Here is a 20,981-nt window from a genome sequence, read left to right on the forward strand (position 1 = left end):
ATGGGGGGGGGGGGAGGGGGCGTGGGGCAGTAACTGAAATTAGAACGGGGAAGACTCAGGCTACCACATAGTGACCGTGAAAGGAGGACCGCGTCACTGGTAACGGTCTCACACCGCATCCCCGAGCACCAAATCTCCAGCCTGGACAATCCATAAACTTTGCAGAAGGAAAATAAATGAAAACTTAGTAGGAGATGCGTCCCCTGCTAAGAAAAAAAACACAGAGTCCCTGGTAAAAGCCAGTGCAACATCCGCTCCCAAATGGATACCATGACGGCATTTCCTCTTCACATTTAGGGTGACCGTCTTGACAAGAAAGCTAGCAGCATTTATGGCGAAAGGGTGGTACCGTTTCCCCCCCATCAAGGAACGATGTGGGAATCAAACTGAAGGATAGTGTTTCTTTTACACACATATATATATATTCTGTGCCACTAAGTGGTAATCACCTTTCGTTTTGGGGTTGGAGAAGGAAGAGCACCTGGATCCTTAAAATCAGAAGCACGGTCCTAATGTACATGTGCGCGGTTTGCTCGCAAGCCCGAGAGAAGAAGTGCGAAACTGGTTTCCTTATTTTTTTTTTCTTCTGTTTTTTTTTTTTTGGCAAAGTGCAGCTTACACCTGTATATCGCAGTCCAACATGGCTGAAAGGTGCAAGGATAAGAGGAGCCATTAATTCAGGGTCCCTCGGCAGTTCTCCGCTCCGCACAGACAAGGGATCTTCACGTCCTCTATGGGGAACTTATAATCGTACGTGATCTCCTCGTTCACATTGATATACTGTTTGGAGTAGATGACTATCTTCTTCTGAGACTCCACAGTGATCACCTTTGCGTAGCAATTAGGCTGCAAAACAGACAACAGAGAGTGCAATTTAGTTCTGAGGTGCAATAGTCCTCTCACTAGAGGCTGCACGCAGAGGGCTGGCTGCGAAGAGCTGGTTGTGATGGCCAACTCCAGTCCTCAAGGGCCACCAACAGGGTTAGGTTTTAAGGCTGTCCCTGCTTCAGCACAGGTGGCTCAATCAGTGGCGCAGACCTGAGCTAAAGCAGGGATATCCCCAATAACTGTTGGCGGCTGTTGAGCACTGGAGCTGGCCACCCTGTTTTAATGGATCAACAAGAATCTTCCATGGATTATATTATAGTGCACAGAGTCAACAGGGGGCGCTCTTGTCCTTCATTCTTCCAGTATCACAACCTAAGAAAAACCTACGATTCTCCAAGAACCCATCAAAGGTCGGATTATTAGCAATTACAAATCACTGTAATATACATATATATTTGTAACCCTTTAAAAGTGCCAGAGGAGCTGTGGTACCAGCGATCACGTGACCTCTTCTCCAAAGCAACCAGGTGATCGCTCCGTCACTGAAGACGGACGGAGCAGCCCTCTTTCTGTAAAAGTGCGTTCTGCGCTCCTCCGTTTCCTTTACAAAAACGAGCAGTTAGATTAGGACGTAGCTACTATGTTACATGGCCCTTGAGGAGTTACTCTTTTTAGAAATGCAGACTGATCAGCGTTTCCCCCCCCCCCCCCCCCAAATCTCAGAATGCCGGGTACATCAGGAATTTCATGGGGGCGCATGATAAACAAATTCACAATGCCCAAATCATTCAAAATGATGTAAGAGTTGGCAAAGACAGTATGAATATATTATATTTAAACCCCAATTAGCCTCTTGGCGGATTAAATAGCGCATTTACTGGGGAAGGAAAGAATTCCGTTGTTGCTGCACAAGAGTACACCAGAACCAGTGTAAAATACATGCATTTGTCAATATATATTTAATATATATAAAATATACCTGTGGGTCTAATAGTTGTAACGACGAGAATGAATAATGATAATAAAATTAAAACTGAAGAAAGGCATGCGTGCTTTTGGGAACTGTGTGATTAAACTAATCTTCTACACGTCTTTGTTTATAGTATATAATGGGTTACTAGATGAATAAAAATCAATAGAAGTGAATCCAGTATCCCATATATAATCTTCTATACGGTGCTAAACATTGTAGCTAAAATAGTGTGACTAAAGCTCCTCTGATACTGCTAATCACAAAGTAACTTAGGCAAATGGTAATATTGATGTGTTCAGTATACAACCCAAACAGTAGTACCAGAATGGCCTCACCTAAATATATATAAGACCAATTGAGCCATATGAAGTGTACATTGCACTCAGTGTCGAGTCTGTTGTGTTGGCGGGGTTAGTGTAATGACACCCCCTCTCTACCTTCAGTGGACCCCACTAGTTATTGTCTTTGCACGAGCATTATGGTTGCAGCTAATGTGGTCATGTAGAACAGCAGCTGTGTTAAATCTTCCCCAATACTGGGATTGAACTTGCCCTGCTGCCCTGTGTTATACTTGGTAGCCGTTTTAGTTATAAAATTAAATAGCCCAACATGAATCTGACTGGGCAGACAACATATGCATTTCACTCAGCTGTTGCCATTATTTAAACAACCAAAGGTTGTATTCTATGAGACGAGCACATTAGAGAGGCCTCCTTTTGGCAGGGGCTGAAATTTGGATTGGAGTATCATTCGATAATCTGAAATACAGGAATTGACTCCACCCACCCATCCTGCACATTTTCCTATCCCCTATTAAACCTCTGGCCTCAATACATCTCTGGCTCGCTTTCAAATTAAGGATAGCCTTGGAACATTTTTGTATCCTGTATCTCTCCCCCCCCAACCCTAAAACCTGATCTGTTGGGGGGTGTTGAGAACTGCGGCGTTACTGTATTTATCCTTGACCACCGAGTTGGAAAGCTGTTCCATGACCAGACCACCAGGAGGCAGCAGATTGGAAGTAAAATGTAGTACAGGCATACCCCGGTTTAAGGACACTCACTTTAAGTACACTCGCGAGTAAGGACATATCGCCCAATAGGCAAATGGCAGCTCACGCATGCGCCTTTCAGCACGCCCTGAACAGCAATACCGGCTCCCTACCTGTACCGAAGCTGTGTGCAAGCGGGGAGACTATAGAGCCTGTTACACATGCGTTATTTACATCAGTTATGCACGTATATGACGATTGCAGTACAGTACATGCATCGATAAGTGGGGAAAAGGCAGTGCTTCACTTTAAGTACATTTTCGCTTTACATACATGCTCCGGTCCCATTGCGTACGTTAATGAGGGGTATGCCTGTATACGCCCTATTCCTGATTTTTTGTGGATAAGGTGCTGGCCTCTGAAATGGGGGACCGATAATCTAAGCTCTGTGTGATCTTGAGCAGAGCGTAAGTTCTTCTGGCAAGGCTTTCTGCCAGTAATAACCTGACATTTCCAATAAATGTAACCTGAATGGGAGGGCCTCTGGAGCACGACTTACATTGCAGCTGTGGTTAATGAACCGAGCAAAGTTCCCACATTTGGTGGCATCTATGATAGTGTCGTGGTCCACCCTAAACATGTAACTGCTCCCGATCCCCTCGTCCTCGTATCGCTTCTCCCGCATATCTGCGATGACCTGATGCAGAAGAAGAAACACGTGCAGTTTCACAATTCATTGGTTATTCTACAAAGCTGGTGGGCGCGGGGTCCCGATGTACAAGTGTGAACCTCCTCGTCAGGACCTCAACTCCCTCCTAAGTACTTATTTAAGGTGATGCGATAAAAATAACTTCCATAGTGTACGGTTTAAAATCAAAATAACCCACGAGTGCTTCTACAGGTCCCCAACCCGACTTCGTTCACCTCGTTGTCATGTCATACGATGATCAAGCTACCGTGAAGCATGCATTTTATTACATGAATCCCTAAAGCTTTTGCCTGCTGCATCAAAGCAGCAGTGCAAGGTGCTGTTTCCCGCCCACTTCTTTAATATGCGCATCTATACAATCCACACAAAAAGAAATTAGCTAAGTTGCCAATTGATCACTTCTCCTGTCGGTGCAGCAGAAGAGGACCGAAGATGCAAAGTTCTGTGGGGAAGATCATGTGACCAGGCAGTCACTAGATACAATTGGTGCACTGCTAGAGAGGGCGGGGCTCAAAAAGGGGTGTGTTAGAGCCTGTTTCAGAAGCGGAAGGGGATGTGACTTTGTAAATGGTTGTTATAGAAGCCAAAAAAATGCTTGTTACATTATATTACATTTAAAAAGTCAGAGTTGTAAAAAAAAAAAAAAAAAAAAAAAAAAAAAAAGGAGCTAAAAGTATTTTTTCTCATAGTCCAGAACTAATTTATTAATAAATAATCCACATGTAGGATATTGCTTGGTCTGCAGCTTTAAGTCACTTATACAGATAAAATGGATAGTGTATTAGTGTATCCACCAATAAACCCTTTTACTAGGTATAGGACTGTGTGCGAAAAGGTCGGTTGCTGCTTTTCTCTGAAACAGTCCGGTCACCGAGAGTGCAGAGTTTGAATGGTAAATGAACAGAAAAAGCGTTACCTGTCGGATGTTCTGACCCACATACTCGATAACCATCTCGTCTGCCGCGATCGGCTCCATGGCGAAAAGGCCCCAGTCGTGTATATGGCTCTTGCAGAAACGGATCTTTTTCTTGCGGAACTGAAAACAGTAACGGCAATTTGTGGCTCGCCTAGCACATCGGTTACCAACCCGACTCCCAAGATAAACCCCAACTTCCCACCTTTCTACAAGTACGTCAAAATAGATACATCTATGCCATACTACACCCATATATTCGGGAGTTCTCCCATTACATTTCCGGTGTCCGATTTCTTTAGGGCTATGTGTCAGGTTTATGTGAGACGAGTGTAGAGGCAACACGAATATTATAGAACCAAATTTTAAAGGATTGTGTGTAGCCAGTACATCGAACTCTGATCATGTGTATAAAAGGGAAATAATTTGTGGGTTTGTACCAATATTGGTCAACAAGACGCCAAAACTAATGAAAGAGCATTCCTCTGAACACCAGTCTCATGAGCAAGTAGCTGTGACATCTGACATGTCAATATCATCATTTACATCATGACAATGTAATGTCAGTGACTAGGCAAGCTGAGAAACCAAGGGTTTATAAATATAGCAACAGGCTGTGCTCAATTGACCTGGTAAATCATAGTATTCAAGGTTAAATCGGTGGCCAGCCTCTGCAATAGTGATGTTGTTAACATGCAAACTCAGTATAATTCGGAGTGGCTACGGTGCTCTTACCTTTAACTGATTAAATTTGAGCAGGTCGCTGTCGCAGCTCCCCGTGAAGGAGGAAAGCAGCCGGCGCTGCTCTGACCTTCGCTCCGAGCCTGCTCGGGTGGAGGCGTGAGGCTGAGCCGGAATACTCATTCCCTAGACCACGAAAGAGCGGAACACACCAACATCAGTAACACGGACAAGAGCCACACATTGGTTATTAGGGATGTGAAAAGGTCTTAGCTTGCAAAAGGTCAGTCTCTCAAAACATTACGTAGACCTAAAACACATCTTTACACAGGTAAGGATTCCGTCATATGGGCGATATTATATGATCCAAGGAATCAAGTGCAACGCCAAAAAGTATTACTTATCACTATTCGATCGAGGTCTCACTAACAAACCTTTACAACCCAGAGCAAGTCCTTGTCGTCCTGCAATGTATGGACTAAGCGCTGGATTGTACTTCTGTTCTGAAGAACTTGCAATAATGTTAGGAGCTGGTGCCACGGTTTTCACTATTTATTTTTTCTGTGTTTTCATTTTATTTTAAAAAAATTTTTTTTTAGGGATAAGGGGAAAATAAAATAGACACTTAAAATTCGGTGTTTACCTGTGCACCTTTATTCTTATAGTTGTCATACTCCCTTTGGGTTCTGCAGTCTCCTACATGCGGCTAGGTTGTTACAAGAGATCTAATTACATTGGAAATTATGCTTCATTTCCTGTTTTTATCGGTTTTAAGTGGAAGTGCAAGGTGAGTCAGTGGCGATTTTACAGTGTTTTTCGGTTAAAACCTAAAACGGGAATCCCTAGCTATAGGATTAGAATTCGGGTAATCTCCTTGGTGTGCCCGATGCACATGATTGGCCAATGGTGTGCCCCTATGGTTACGAATATCACCCAGATGTTCGAGTATTCTCTGGCGTAACTGTCTCGTGGTCTTACCCACGTACCTTTTTTTGACAAGCACAGATCACTAGATACACTACGCAGAATGGTTCTGCAATTTATAAATTGCTTCATTTTAAAATTCACGACTACCATTCCAGTTCATGAACGTTTTAGATGGTAGCGTATTGACAGGCTTTACAGCCCTGACATTTGAAGTTCCCTATTGCCCGGTTAGAAAGCCAGGTATTATGAGAAGGGCGGACAAAATGGCTATGTACCAGTCTGTCCTTTATATCAGTGGCCCTTCTGCTCACGAAGGTTGGTTTATTCCGAAGTACTTTGCTCAAGTCCTCATCCTCTAATAGGATGTGCCAGTGCCTACTTGGTATATTCGAAATCTGAGGCAACTGATTATTAAAGGTTCCCACGAATCTTACCAGATGTTCTTCAGGTTCTTTGGTCCTAACTGCAGTGCGATTGGTATATGTTGCCCCTTTTATAGGCTTTGTGAATAGACCTCTTGCTATAGCCCCTTTCTATGAACCTTTGCCTCATGGCACTGGCTTGCACTTCTAATTCCTCATCAGACGAGCAATTTCTCTTAGTTCTCAAGAATTGGCCTATCGGAATACCAGCAATTTGATGGTTAGGAGGGTGGCTGTCTGCATGATAGTGGCCATGTCTTTCCTATGCATAGTTGTTTCAATTCTGCCAGTAGGGGCAATATAGTCAGATCTAGAAACGTGATAGACTCGACTGATCTCATAGGTTAAACGTAAATTAAAGATGTTATTGTTGAGTTCCGTGATAAACGTCTCAAACAATTGTTTTGTACCTGTCCAGAATATCAAGATATCGTCTATGTATCTAGACCCCATGATGATATGAGAGGTGTAATCTTGATGGGCCTCCTGGGAGAAATGTGGCAGTTGCGTGGAGATATGGGAGTTTATTTTAAATATTTATATCAAGTTTCTTGAAAAATCTGATTAGTTGTTTTGGAGAAACATTTTGCCAAACTCCTCCCACTTGTACTATATGGACAAATTGTTTCCTTCGCTCCTCCACCCTATCCTCATCAGAGCCAATAGAAATAATGAAAAGGAAGAGTGTCTGTGGGGAGTGGGAGAGTGTGTCGGTGAGGGGCGAGAGTGTGTCTGTGGGGGGTGGGAGAGTGTGTCGGTGAGGGGCGAGAGTGTGTCTGTGGGGGGTGGAGGGAGAGTGTGTCACAGAGTGGTGTGGGGGGAGGGAGAGTGCGTCGTGGGAGTGGTGTGGGGAGAGTGTTGGTGGGGGGGGGGGGGAGAGGGAGAGTGCGTCGTGGGAGTGGTGTCGGGAGAGTGTGCCTGTGGGAGAGTTGGAGGGAGAGTGTCACTGGGAGTGGGGTGGGGGGAGTGTGTCGGTGGGAGTGGGGAGGCGAGTTGAAGGGCGTGTTGGTGGGGGGGGGAGGGTATGTCAGTGGGGGGGGGAGAGAAGGAGGGTGTGTCGGTGGGGGGAGAGTGTGCCAGTGGGGGGGGGGGGAGGGGGAGGAGAGAGGGAGGGTGTGTCGTGGGGGGAGAGTGTGCCAGTGGGGGGGGGGGGGGGAGGAGAGAGGGAGGGTGTGTCGGTGGGAGTGTCGTAGCGGGGGGAGAGGGAGGGTATGTCGGTGTGAGTGAGGTGGGGGGGAGAGGGTGTGGCGGGGGGTGGGGGGGAGAGGGAGGGTGGGTCAGTGGGGCAGGGTGGTGGGGATTTACAAACCAATTTAAAAAAATACTTAGAAGTGTAAACTAGCTTTAAAAAAAATAGAATAAATAAAATCACCCAGATTTAACCTTCCAGCAGACTGCGATCAGCAGACTTTGGTCCTAGAAGGAACTTCCCCTTTAGGGTTTCTCATGCCAACGCTTTGGTTACACGTATACAGAACTCCTACCTGCGTATCAATGGGAATCTCGTCGGCGAAAGCGCGGCTGTTGTTGAGGTATTTCATTTTATCCTTCTTATCTATTTTATAATACCCTTCGCTACGGGCACAGCCTGTGACATGTTCCCGTAACCCATCTTCCCGCTTCTTCATCTTCGGGGAATAAACACTGGTTGGTGGGAGAACGGTTAAGGGAAAAGCGACCGCAGAAAATGACGCTTATTCGTAAATAAATAGGATGTTGATATTTATCATGATAAATATATGTTCAATAGTGGATGAGGGTGGTGGTGGGGGTAATTATCAACTGCTCTGATGTGAATATTGCAATGAATGTCAAAACCAAATACCTTACTGAATTGCTTTTATTTTTAACATCTATTAAATGACGGGTTTTTAAATAAATTACCTTCTCAAATAAATAAAACCCTGTATTTCCGTCTGTCCCTGAAGATCAGTGATGGGGATGAGGTAGAGATTAATATATTGGGTGAGCATTAGCTGGTGACCCAATAAATATGACCTCCTTTTGCTAAACCGCAAAGTAAGGGGCTTTCACCGGACACTTCCTTGTACGAGGAAAGTGCACTTCAAACAGGTGCCCGATTTTCCCCCCAACTTCCTAGAGCCCTGTGATCACAAAAGCTCAATTACATCATCAATATAAAACATTTACATTGTGCTAGTGAAAAGCATTAGGTCCTGCATATAATTACAATTAGATTGTAAGCTCTTCGGGGCAGGGACTCCTTTTCCTAAATGTTACTTTTATGTCTGAAGCACGTCTCCCCTTTATGTGTTATTTGTATTATTTGTCATTTATGATTTTGTCATGTGTATTACTGCTGAAAGAGCTACGTACATTAATGGCACTATATAAATAATGATATACATACACACACACACACATACACGAGCACACAATACAATGTAATCAAATACATTCTGCGAGACAGAAATATATATTTAGAAAGCCACTGAAACAAATCTACAGAAGGCGCAGAGCATTGGAGAGTCTGCAGAACATATCTACACCAGGGGCGGCCAACTCCAGTCCTCAAGGGCCAACAACAGGTCAGGCTTCAAGGATATCCCTGCTTCAGCACAGGTGGCTCAATCAGGGGCTCGATCAATGACAGGCACTTGCGCTGAAGCATGGATATCCTTAAAAGCAGACCTGCTGGTGGCCCTTGAGGACTGGAGTTGGCCACTCCTGACATACACCGATACGGTTCCCCTGCAGCATGTCGCACCGTTTATAAAAGGATATGAGGATGGTAGACCCATAGCGTGTCGTTAAGCCAATCCATGCCGTTATCTTGCTGTAACAGTCGGTCGTATGTAATGCACATAAACTTCAGGTCTTCTTCATCTATTCCTCCGTTCCAAATATCATACAGAATGGTCATCTCCTCAAACTCGGAACGAGGTTTGAAGAGAGACCGGGGTGGGGAATATTCGGGTGAAGGAATGGTTGAAATCTCTTTGTATCTCTTCTTGGACATCCTGTTCCAAGGTTTCTTATGTTTGGTGAAATCCTCCTCCTCCTTAAATGTCTCGTTCCACTGATTTTCCAACTCTTTTAATGGGACTTTCTGGTTTATGGCTTCATGGCTTATGTTCTCAGGGTGTCCGTCGTTCCTGAAGTCTAGCGGTACGGTTGCAGGATCCTTTATTCCACATAATGCGTCGGGCTGCCCCAACAACTCTCTGTCTAAAGCGCTTTCTGCCAAGGCAACTGTATCAGGAGTTTCAGAGTTCTTCCCTTCATAGGGATCTAAATCAAGGGCTGAAAGAGGGGGTCTCTTGGGCCTTCCTGGTTTCCTCCTACCTGCGGGATGGGGAGGAGGGGATGGTGCAGATTCCTCAGTGGAGGGAAGCTCCCCTTTAGCGAGCTCAGCCTCGCTCTCCTCGCTTGTTATTTTATCGTCGGCAAAGTACTTTGAGGTCCCAGACGATTCCAGGTGGACGACTGCTAACCTGCTATCCTTCTGGAGATCCCCTACTGGAGGACTAGCAAACGGGACAGGTGAGGGAACACTGTTGGCGTTTATAGTTAAGGAAGCACTGGCTGGTTCTTTAAATGACTTTTCATCCAGCTCGTCTATGGATGGTTTCTTGCTGGATGGGAGGCAGGGGAAGGTCGCGTTGGATTCGGGGAAAGTTGGGGTGAAGTTAAAATCTCTTCCTGGAGTCCGCGGAATACCGCTGTTCATAATTCCTGGTGACGGCGAGAGGTAAGAGAATGGGCTCCCGGGAATGTGGGGAGAACTTAGCGTCAAGCTGTTGCCGGTGAGAGGTGCATCGCTTCCAGGTGTGGCTGGAACCGTCTCCGTGCTCTGAGACTTCCCGAGCTGGGAGGACTTACCCAAGATGTCCCTCCCAGGGGTCCTGGGAAGGTCCTCTTCTGACAGCATCTTGGTCACCGCTAAGTGCCCAGAGATCTTTTCGTGGGGGAGCGGCGACTCATCTTCCTTGTTGTGGCTTTGCAGAAGAGCGAGCGTGGATGGGGTCACTTTGGGAACAGCCAGGAAGAGGTTCTCGGAATCCGAATGAGCAGCAGCGTCTCGCCCCGGTGTCCGGGGGCAAAGTTCCTCGTCTTCTGCAACGAAGGGTGTTAACTTTGCCTGCAATCGGGCGTCCGGGGTGATCTCTTCGGGTTTGAGCAGGATGCTGGATTCTCCAAAAGCTCCTGTTGGTGTTGAGGGACGAAGGATTACCACCTCTTGGGGCTCACTATTTGGGCTCCCTAGCGCCAAGGGCACAGGTTCCAAATGCAGCTCCACATACTCCTCAGACAGGTCCTCTGCAAAGAGGGGAACAGCACAAAATCAGAGCTTCACTCCCCTATAAATGGCATTCCATGATGCAGACATCTCTGCACATTACTCAGGGTATCTAGCATTTACACTGGAGAAATTGGATTTATAACCAATTAGCATTTATGTTTAAAAAAAGTGATATTTACGGATATACTGATATTTTCGATATTTGTAAGCCATCATCTTTATACAGAATTTCAGATCAATGTTTTGGAAATTATTTTTCCAATGTATGTAATAAACACTAAAACAGCCCAGGGCTGTTTATCAAACATGATTATTTGATTGATAGATAGATAGCCCATCATCAATTACCCTTCTCCGGAGTTAAACAGAATGAGTAGCCGGCCCTGTTGATGGGAGACTAAAGCCGCGCTTATTGTCCTTGCTACGGCGACGTCACGCTGCGGTCGCTGAAAAAATCAAATTGAATCGATTTGCAGCGATCGCGTCCAATCTGTCGCGTCGCTCCTACTATAAGCGCACGCGACGGATTCAATACATTTGTTTTGACGTGACGTGACGTCGCTGGGAATATAAGCGCGGCTTTATACAGACACAGAAATGAGTGGCAAATACAAATCCCTCGCCTAGTCCCACTTGTCTCTCCTAATAGTTCTGAAACCTCAGACCCAGCCTGATCCTTTGCCCATGTTTATGATACAGACGTGGCGGCATGCCACAGACCCAGCCTGATCCTTTGCCCATCTCGATGATACAGACGTGGTGGCATGCCACACACCCAGCCTGATCCTTTGCCCATCTTTATGATACAGACGTGGCGGCATGCCACAGACCCAGCCTGATCCTTTGCCCATCTTTATGATACAGACGTGGCGGCATGCCACAGACCCAGCCTGATCCTTTGCCCATGTTTATGATAGACGTGGCGGCATGCCGCACACCCAGCCTGATCCTTTGCCCATCTCGATGATACAGACGTGGCGGCATGCCGCACACCCAGCCTGATCCTTTGCCCATCTCTATGATACAGACGTGGCGGTATGCCGCACACCCAGCCTGATCCTTTGCCCATCTCGATGATACAGACGTGGCGGCATGCCACAGACCCAGCCTGATTCTTTGCCCATCTCGATGATACAGACGTGGCGGCATGCCGCAGACCCAGCCTGATCCTTTGCCTATCTTTATGATACAGACGTGGCGGCATGCCGCACACAGCCTGATCCTTTGCCCATCTCGATGATAGACGTGGCGGCATGCCGCACACCCAGCCTGATCCTTTGCCCATCTCGATGATACAGACGTGACGGCATGCCACAGACACAGCCTGATCCTTTGCCCATCTCGATGATACAGACGTGGCGGCATGCCGCACACCCAGCCTGATCCTTTGCCCATCTTTATGATACAGACGTGGCGGCATGCCGCACACCCAGCCTGATCCTTTGCCCATCTCGATGATACAGACGTGGCGGCATGCCACAGACACAGCCTGATCCTTTGCCCATCTTTATGATACAGACGTGGCGGCATGCCACAGACACAGCCTGATCCTTTGCCCATCTCGATGATACAGACGTGGCGGCATGCCGCACACCCAGCCTGATCCTTTGCCCATCTCGATGATACAGACGTGGCGGCATGCCGCACACCCAGCCTGATCCTTTGCCCATCTCGATGATACAGACGTGGCGGCATGCCACAGACACAGCCTGATCCTTTGCCCATCTCGATGATACAGACGTGGCGGCATGCCACAGACACAGCCTGATCCTTTGCCCATCTCGATGATACAGACGTGGCGGCATGCCGCAGACCCAGCCTGATCCTTTGCCCATCTCGATGATACAGACGTGGCGGCATGCCACAGACACAGCCTGATCCTTTGCCCATCTTTATGATACAGACGTGGCGGCATGCCACAGACACAGCCTGATCCTTTGCCCATCTTTATGATACAGACGTGGCGGCATGCCACAGACACAGCCTGATCCTTTGCCCATCTTTATGATACAGACGTGGCGGCATGCCACAGACACAGCCTGATCCTTTGCCCATCTTTATGATACAGACGTGGCGGCATGCCACAGACACAGCCCGATCCTTTGCCCATCTTTATGATACAGACGTGGCGGCATGCCACAGACCCAGCCTGATCCTTTGCCCATCTTTATGATACAGACGTGGTGGCATGCCACAGACACAGCCTGATCCTTTGCCCATCTTTATGATACAGACGTGGTGGCATGCCACAGACACAGCCTGATCCTTTGCCCATCTTTATGATACAGACGTGGCGGCATGCCACAGACACAGCCTGATCCTTTGCCCATCTCGATGATACAGACGTGGCGGCATGCCGCACACCCAGCCTGATCCTTTGCCCATCTCGATGATACAGACGTGGCGGCATGCCACAGACACAGCCTGATCCTTTGCCCATCTCGATGATAGACGTGGCGGCATGCCGCAGACCCAGCTTGATCCTTTGCCCATCTCGATGATACAGACGTGGCGGCATGCCACAGACAATGCAACAAACGTTATACCAGTTGCCAAAGGATTTAAATGGCACTGACGGCATAGACCAGAGGTGGCCTTCACCAGTCCACACGTGCCATCAACAGGTCAGGTTTTAAGGATTTCGCTGCTTCAGCACAGGTGGCTCAGTCTTTGACTAAGCCACTGATTGAACCACCTGTGTTGAAGCAGGGATATCCTTAAAACCTGACCTGACGTTGGCCCGTGAGCACTGGAGTTGGCTGCTCCAGGTATACAAGATCCCAACCTATCCAGCCAGAGGGAACAATAAAGCCTGCTACATCTGTACCTTTGTGTTTGTTCCTGTATTAACCCCACCACCTACGCTGGGAGCCTGCTCCATGAACCCACCACCTCTTCTTTGAAGAAATACATCATAACATAACCCCTGCGCATCCCGCATTCCAGCCCCGTTCTAGTATTTCTCTAAAATGTGCTTGATGTATTTGAAAGTTCCCCTGTACCCCCCTCTCTGTTATGCCTGTTTATGTTATACTGGCATAGAGTTCAGTACCTTTGTTTGATGGCGATGGGGCTTTCTCCAACTCCGCAGCAGCAGGTTCCCCGGGTAGTTCCAATGGGTGCACCACTACTGTCGCGGAGTCCTCCTCCAGCTCATCTTTAGGCCTCTGGATTGGCGATTCTGACCCGTCCTGTTTAAGTTTAGATACTTCCTGCCTTGTCGCCTGTGCAAAATGTTCCTCTGCCTCCAATTCATCTCCTTGTTTCTCCTCTACTTCCCCAACCTCCGCTTTGGCTGGGCTGCTGGCTTCCGACACGTCTCTAAACGCAAATTCTCCTCTCTTGATCTCAGTGTCATCTTCCCGTTCTACATCGACATAATCGTCCAAGTCTTGGTCCTCGTCGTAGTCCACCTCATCTTCATCTTCATCGTCGTCATCATCATCCTCGTCAGATTCTGAGCTGGATTCATACTCGGAGGATTCGTCGCTTTCATCGGATGAGTCCACTTCAGCTTTGGAGGAGGTAACACTGATGCCATCCTCTGCAGAAACAAAGACATACAAATGTAGATAAATGTGTACAAATGGACAGGAACCACTGATGGTGCTGGTAATTTGTAGTATGGTAGAGACCAACTTACTCATTAGTACATATATCACAAATCAGTCAATGATATATCTATATAAATATAATATAAATCTATCTATATAAATCTATCTATATCTCTATATATCCACCTTAACATTCCCTGTGGCCGTGGGAATGCAAGTGAAAACAGATCGCGGCAGCGGGGAAAACGCGGTGGCCAGACGGTTATCTGTATGGCGAATATGTATTTTTAATCTAAAACGAGCATTATTACGTTAATAAGTCAACGAATAAGATGCAATGCCCTCCAAAGGCTGGAAATTGAGCTCAATATGATGCCTTTGTGGTTTTATTTATTTGTATTTTAGAGCAGGGGTGGGCAACTGCAGGCCTCAGGGGTGGGCAACTGCAGGCCTCAGGGGTGGGCAACTGTAGGCCAGGTATTAGGGATATCCCTGCTTCAGCACAGGTGGTGCAGTCATTCTGAATTAGTCACCTGTGCTGCAGCAGGGATATCCTTAAAACCGGACCTGTTGGTGGCCCTTGAGGACTGGAGTTGGCCACTCCTGTTTTAGCAACTATTCTGGTTTATTCGGACTTGCTCCAACCCCCCAAGTAGCGAGCTTTCGAGATACAGTGATCTGTTCTTCGGGAGATATTACAATTGATTAAGCCAAGAAATGTATTTTCAAACAGCACAGCTAGAGATTACATTCCTTGGCTTAATCAATTGTATTGAGCAGAAAACAGATGGATCAGATTGCTCATCTTAGATAAAGTCCAAGTAGGACCAAAGGTCTCCCCACTTAACTGCACTCAATGCTAGGAAGAATATTGGACAACGGTGTCCAGCAGATAGTTTCCCTGTCAGTCTAGTGACCAATAGGATCAGAATATCTTAGAACCAAAAATAATACAACTTTTATTACATCAAAAAATATAACTACACAATGCAAAAATATGTAAAATTTTCCATAGTGGAGTGTATAGTAGATGGAGGTCGGGGGTAAGGATAATCTATCAATTATCATTATGAATAAACAAATTGTATGATAGACCCAAGGAAATCTACGCTGGAACAGGTATTCAGTAATGGGTATATTACCACATAATATATAGTTGTAAACATAAGTAGCTATGTCACAGCATAAATGTTATTGCTATGTCACTAAGGAAAATCGCTCTGTACATAGACACACAGTGAAAGTATCTTCATATAAGAGTCAATATGTAATATTCCTATAGCCAAGAAATGTACATTGAAACAGGACAGCTAGGAATGTAATGTCTCGCTGTGCTGTATAAAAGTACATTTCTTCGTTTTATCCATTGTAACACCGCCGGAAGATATCAGTGTATCTGGAAAAAACACACACACACACACACACACACACACACACACACACACACACACACACACACACACACACACACACACACACACACACACACACACACACACACACACACACACACACACACAGTGTTCTATTGCTTTCTCCTTTTTCCTAACGCTAACTCGTGTTCCTGCCATTACCTTCGTCTGAGTCTTGTTCACCTTCTCGCTCGCTAGTTTCCAAGTCATCGTCCTCTTCCTCATCCTCATCGCCACCCTCTTCAACATCAATATATGGTGGTTCCTGTAGATAAATATATATACCGGTATATTATTTTTTTTATAGGTCATGAGAAGCAATCCGAAAGCCAGAAGGGCCCTTTATGTCCCAGGGTATCCTATAAATGCTCTAATTCTAGTAAAGCAGCTAGAACAAAATAAAATAGCACAAACACGTGAAACCTAGTGAGGAAAGCAAATGTAACCGTTTCACTGCCAGAGGGGCGTGCGATGCTGGCCCCCCACGCCAGCAGCAAAAGGGTTACTGAGAACATCAACTTATTGCCCTGTGCCAATATTCTTCATCTATAATTGGAAGAGAATGTGACCAGAGAGTGAATGGCACACACCGATATTAGCAAAAAGGTTGAACTATATTACTATGTGAGGCTTGCGTTTCCTGTCCTCTCTCCTCTGAACACTTCATCTCCTGCATGCTCCTGCTTTGGCTCAATACATTTTGGTTATTCAGCAGCGTGTCCTGTTCTTTGCCTTCACGCTTCCACGTTATTCGCGTCTTCAGACGGTGATGACAAAGGCAAGGGTCTCCAGGTTGTTCCTACTCGGCGTCCTAGTCACCAGTCTCTGTACTATTAAGGAGATTTTCCGTGGGAGCAAAGTATCCTTTGCACTGACTGCATCCCATTTCAATGTGAAGTTCAGACAGGACACTGATTATTACACTGCTGCAGCTTACCATCATCCCTTTTCAGCCCTCAATATCATACGCACATTACACTGTTTTTCTATTTTACAGCATACAGGCATACCCCGGTTTAAGGACACTCACTTTAAGTACACTCGCAAGTAAGTACATTTCGCTCAATAGCCAAACGGCAGCTCACGCATGCGCCTGTCAGCACGTCCTGAACAGCAATACCAGCTCCCTACCTGTACCGAAGCTGTGCGCAAGCGGGGAGACTATAGAGCCTGTTACACATGTGTTATTTACATCAGTTATGCACGTATATGACAATTGCAGTACAGTACATGCATCAAAAGTGGGAAACGGGTAATGCTTCACTTTAAGTACATTATCACTTTACATACATGCTCCGGTCCCATTGCGTACGTTAATGCGGGGTATGCCTGTATATTTTTTAGCTATTCTGCATTGCCTGTTAGTTATTATTACAGCAGGATCTAGACATAGTGTGTCCTTTTCAACTGTATAGCAACAGCTTGTGTGTGCATATTCATGCTGTAGCAGGATTTGTTGTCATGGGTCTTTGCCTTAGCTAGGTCTTGGTATCAGCATTCTCAATTGAGCAGCCTTTTCCTTGTTGACCGGCCGGTCTAAAGAAGGGAGGCTTTAACCATTCTGATATTATGTGACATTTGATTATTATTTTGCTTATAAATTTCTGGCTTTAGCTTTGGTTCCCACTATTATTACAGGTTGCATGTGTCTGTTTTTCCATACTTTTTGAGGCGTGGGAGAGTGATTTTATTATGTTTGTATGTTATGTGATGTGTCTTTAATAAATTTGTTATACTTGTTTACACCAGAGTGCTTTACGTGGGATACTGTGTATATGTGTGTGTGTGTGTATGTGTGTGTGTGTGTGTGTGTGTGTATGTGTGTGTGTATGTGTGTGTGTGTGTATGTGTGTGTGTGTGTGTGTGTGTGTGTATGTATATGTGTGTGTGTATGTATATATATATATATATATATATGTGTGAGTGTGTGTGTGTGTGAGTGTATATATATATATATATATATATCTCAAATGGAAATATTACTGTATGCTCATTTGCATGTCTTAGGCAGGTCTGCAACCCCGCCTTTCACCATTATCACCCAGCACACAGCACTTCCACTGCAGCAAGGGATTCTGGGAAATGACATGCAAATGTGCACACAGTGCCACCTTTTGTCTTACATCCATTATTACATGGAGCGATTAAGCCAATACTCGCTGTTTTAAACAGCTTTTAAACATAGCCTGGGATGAGATGTAAAGCCAGTGAACCCACTCAGACAGACAGACTGTTTCCACCTTTTGGGTCTCGTCAGTGTGAGGTTGGTTGTACTGCAATTTAAGGTGTGTGTGTGTAGGTGTGTGTGTAGGTGTGTGTTTGTGTGTGTGTGTGTATACAAATGGAAGAGCGTCCTCCAGAATATAATGCAATTTTAATAAAAAATATGTATATAATAGATTTCATTTTATATACACATTTTATATTCTGGAACATGCGCGTCTCCATTTTTGTTTGACAGCATCCGTTTTTTGGATTTGGTAGTCCAAATAGAAGCTGCTATGTCTCCACCTCAAGACTTCTGATCCCATATTATATCTATTTTGATATTTACCAATTGCCCATCCTGACTAGACTTGGGCCTGAAAGACTTCCCTACTTCGGGATTATTTCTCAGCACAGTGACATCACAAAATATATTTAGCGCTGATATTTTTTGCTGTGTGTTCTATACATACATATAGATATACAGACAGACTCCGAGGTGTTCAAAATACCAGCACGGACCCCAGAGGTAGTGATATGTGTGTGTACCTAACCCATAAAACACAAGGTACCACCCTGCTTGCCTGTTCAGTGCTGGTATTCTGAGCACCTAGGTGCCATCCTACAGCGTTTTATGGATTACCAGGTTACCCAGCACGACCCCTGGCTGCACTAGTGGGTAGTGCGGCCGTATAGGCTTTACTTACAGAAGTACTATTCTCTAGACCAGAGGTGATCAACTCCAGGCCTCAGGAGCCACCAAGAGGTCAGGTTTTCAGGATATCCTTGCTTCATCACAGGAGATTAGTAGTTGACTGAGCCACCTGTGCTGAAGCAGGGACATTCTTAAAACCTGACCTTTTAGTGGCTCTTGAGGACTGGAGTTGGCCACTCCTGCTCTAGACTATTGGATTTGATGAATAAAAGGTAACAGAACAAAGACTTCCTAGGTATGTATATCCTTTAAAAAAAGGGGTTTTATGACATTATTTTTCAGTAGCATACAAGGACATATTGGTGGTTTCTTACAGGAAGACATTGTTTGGCAAATTTCTACATTTCATGTGCAATGAATAGCAACATTTAAAAAAAAAAATACAGATCTGATGATCTGATCCATTATGTGTCGGTGAGTTTTGGATTAATATTCCAAACGTTGCCATTATCGCACTGCACTCAACACAAAATAAATTAGATTGAAAGCTCTTTGTAGCAGGGACTCCTTTTTCTAAATGTTACTTTTATGTCTGAAGCGCTTCTCCCCTTTGTGTTATATTATTTCTTATCTATATGATCAGTGTTCGACAAATCTATACATTTGCTCGCCCCGGGCGAGTGGATTTAACCCCCGGGCGAGTAAATATTGGCCCAAGCAGCACACGTTTGGTACTAGGTGGCGAGTAGATTTTTTGGTGATTTGTCAACCACTGTATATGATTGTCACATGTATTACTGCTGTGAAGCACTGTATACATTAATTGCGCTATATAAAGACATACATAAAGCCCGGTACATGCGCATGTTGGTTGACACAGGATGGACGTACCTTATGGGACAATGCTCCAGCAGAACCATCCTCTCGTTCTTCCTCCTTCTCAGACGACGTCTCTTCCTCCTTTTCTGAAGGCTCATCCTCTTCTCCTTCGCTGTCCACCTCCTCCTCCCCCTCACTGTCCAAGGGTCTCGCTGGCCTCCTCCGGAGGTTCGCCGAGTCCGCGTCCTTCTTAGACAAGTCGGACGTGGTTTCCGAGACATCTCTGTCTCTTTCAGACTCTGTTCCGCCGAACAATATAGAATTAGTGGCATGAAATAGCATAAAAAGGACGTAAGCATTCCCGTGTCAAGAACCTTATTCTCTAGCAACGGGTCTTTGCTAAGACTAAATCAAGGCGTAGACCAAATAAAACTCAAACCTTCGTCATCAGCTACAGAAGGCAACGGGCGAATCCTCTTCTGGTCTCCAGCCAGGCCGGCTTCCGGAGGTTCTTTTCTCTTCACCTGTGTGAAACCAGACGGAGAAAATCCTGTTACACAAAGCAACGTGGAAATCAGAGGGTGGACAGCATCATCTTGTGGTCTTAACACATCATCAGGGCGTAAATAAAGCTAGAAATCAGCAACACAAGATTGTTTTGGCAAAAAAAAAAAAGGAGAAAAAAGAATGAATCGTGAAAAGACAATTCGGGCTGTAACCGTGTGCAAAACTCAGTAATTATACACAATGATATTTAACCCTTCAACTGCTAAAGGAGACAGTAATCCACTGCGGAGCAATGTGCTGCTGGACCCTTTGGCAGTGCAAGAGGTCAGATACTGCCGGTGGCGTTCAAGAGCCCGCTTACACGACTGACCACAAAATCTATTTTATTTGTACAAGAGAAAGGAGGTGGGCACAGACCCAAAGGTACCCGCTGCAAAGTGTGCACACTCTAATGCAGGGGCGGCCAACGGCAGTCCTCAAGGGCCGCCAACAGGTCAGGTTTTCAGGATATCCCCGCTTCAGCACACAGCACCACCTGTGCTCAAGCTGGGATATCCAGAAAACCTGGCCTGTTGGCGGCCCTTGAGGACTGCAGTTGGCCGCCCCAGCATTAGGTTATGATGGAACCAGAGATAACTATGACGCCTGCTGCGCACATTGCGCTGCCGCAGATAAACCCATACCTTAAATGATGGTAGCCTGATTGCTCCCCGCAGTCCGATCCCCAGCCCGATGCCTTCGTAGCCCAGACCCTCCCCCTTGTTCCAGCTTTCCAGCAGACTTGACGTTATTTGGTCCCTTGGCTTCGGTTTCTCCTCATCTTTGGTCTCTCCGGATTTCACTGGAGTCAGGGACTGCTGATGGGAAGACGAGGAGAGTGAAACCGGGGCCATATACTTATGTTGCAAATTATTACTGGTCTGAGGGTTTACTGCTCAAAATTAATATGGCATTAAAACCTTTTCAAAGTACCGTGCACTCTATGTATATTTTATTTTAAATACCGTTTTTATATACAATAATGTTAAACAAATGCATTATGTGTGCGTGTGCGTGTATATATATATATATATATATATAAAAATAAAAAAAGGCCCATATTCACTGAAAGGTCCTACACT

General features: G+C 45.6%; 1 protein-coding gene across 2 annotated transcripts in view; it reads right to left on the minus strand.

The window, feature by feature from the left end:
* Positions 1-565: 565 nt before the first annotated feature.
* Positions 566-20,981, minus strand: part of SETD1B (SET domain containing 1B, histone lysine methyltransferase) — a 48,203-nt gene continuing 27,787 nt past the window's right edge. Inside the window, exons 8-18 of one of the 2 annotated variants that reach the window (XM_075584692.1) lie at positions 20,544-20,717; positions 19,793-19,877; positions 19,426-19,652; positions 15,837-15,939; positions 13,761-14,252; positions 9,190-10,725; positions 7,929-8,095; positions 5,150-5,281; positions 4,418-4,537; positions 3,352-3,489; positions 566-846 (exon numbers count right to left, since the gene is read on the minus strand). In XM_075584692.1, the coding sequence (XP_075440807.1) occupies positions 673-846; positions 3,352-3,489; positions 4,418-4,537; positions 5,150-5,281; positions 7,929-8,095; positions 9,190-10,725; positions 13,761-14,252; positions 15,837-15,939; positions 19,426-19,652; positions 19,793-19,877; positions 20,544-20,717 (3,348 nt within the window). In that variant the 3' untranslated portion in view covers positions 566-672. Of the gene's footprint in view, positions 847-3,351; positions 3,490-4,417; positions 4,538-5,149; positions 5,282-7,928; positions 8,096-9,145; positions 10,726-13,760; positions 14,253-15,836; positions 15,940-19,425; positions 19,653-19,792; positions 19,878-20,543; positions 20,718-20,981 lie in introns of those variants that run through there. The other variant, XM_075584691.1, reaches the window with a different exon arrangement.

This window comes from Ascaphus truei, unplaced genomic scaffold (genome assembly GCF_040206685.1).
Source record: "Ascaphus truei isolate aAscTru1 unplaced genomic scaffold, aAscTru1.hap1 HAP1_SCAFFOLD_717, whole genome shotgun sequence".
Classification (NCBI taxonomy): Eukaryota; Metazoa; Chordata; class Amphibia; order Anura; family Ascaphidae; genus Ascaphus; species Ascaphus truei.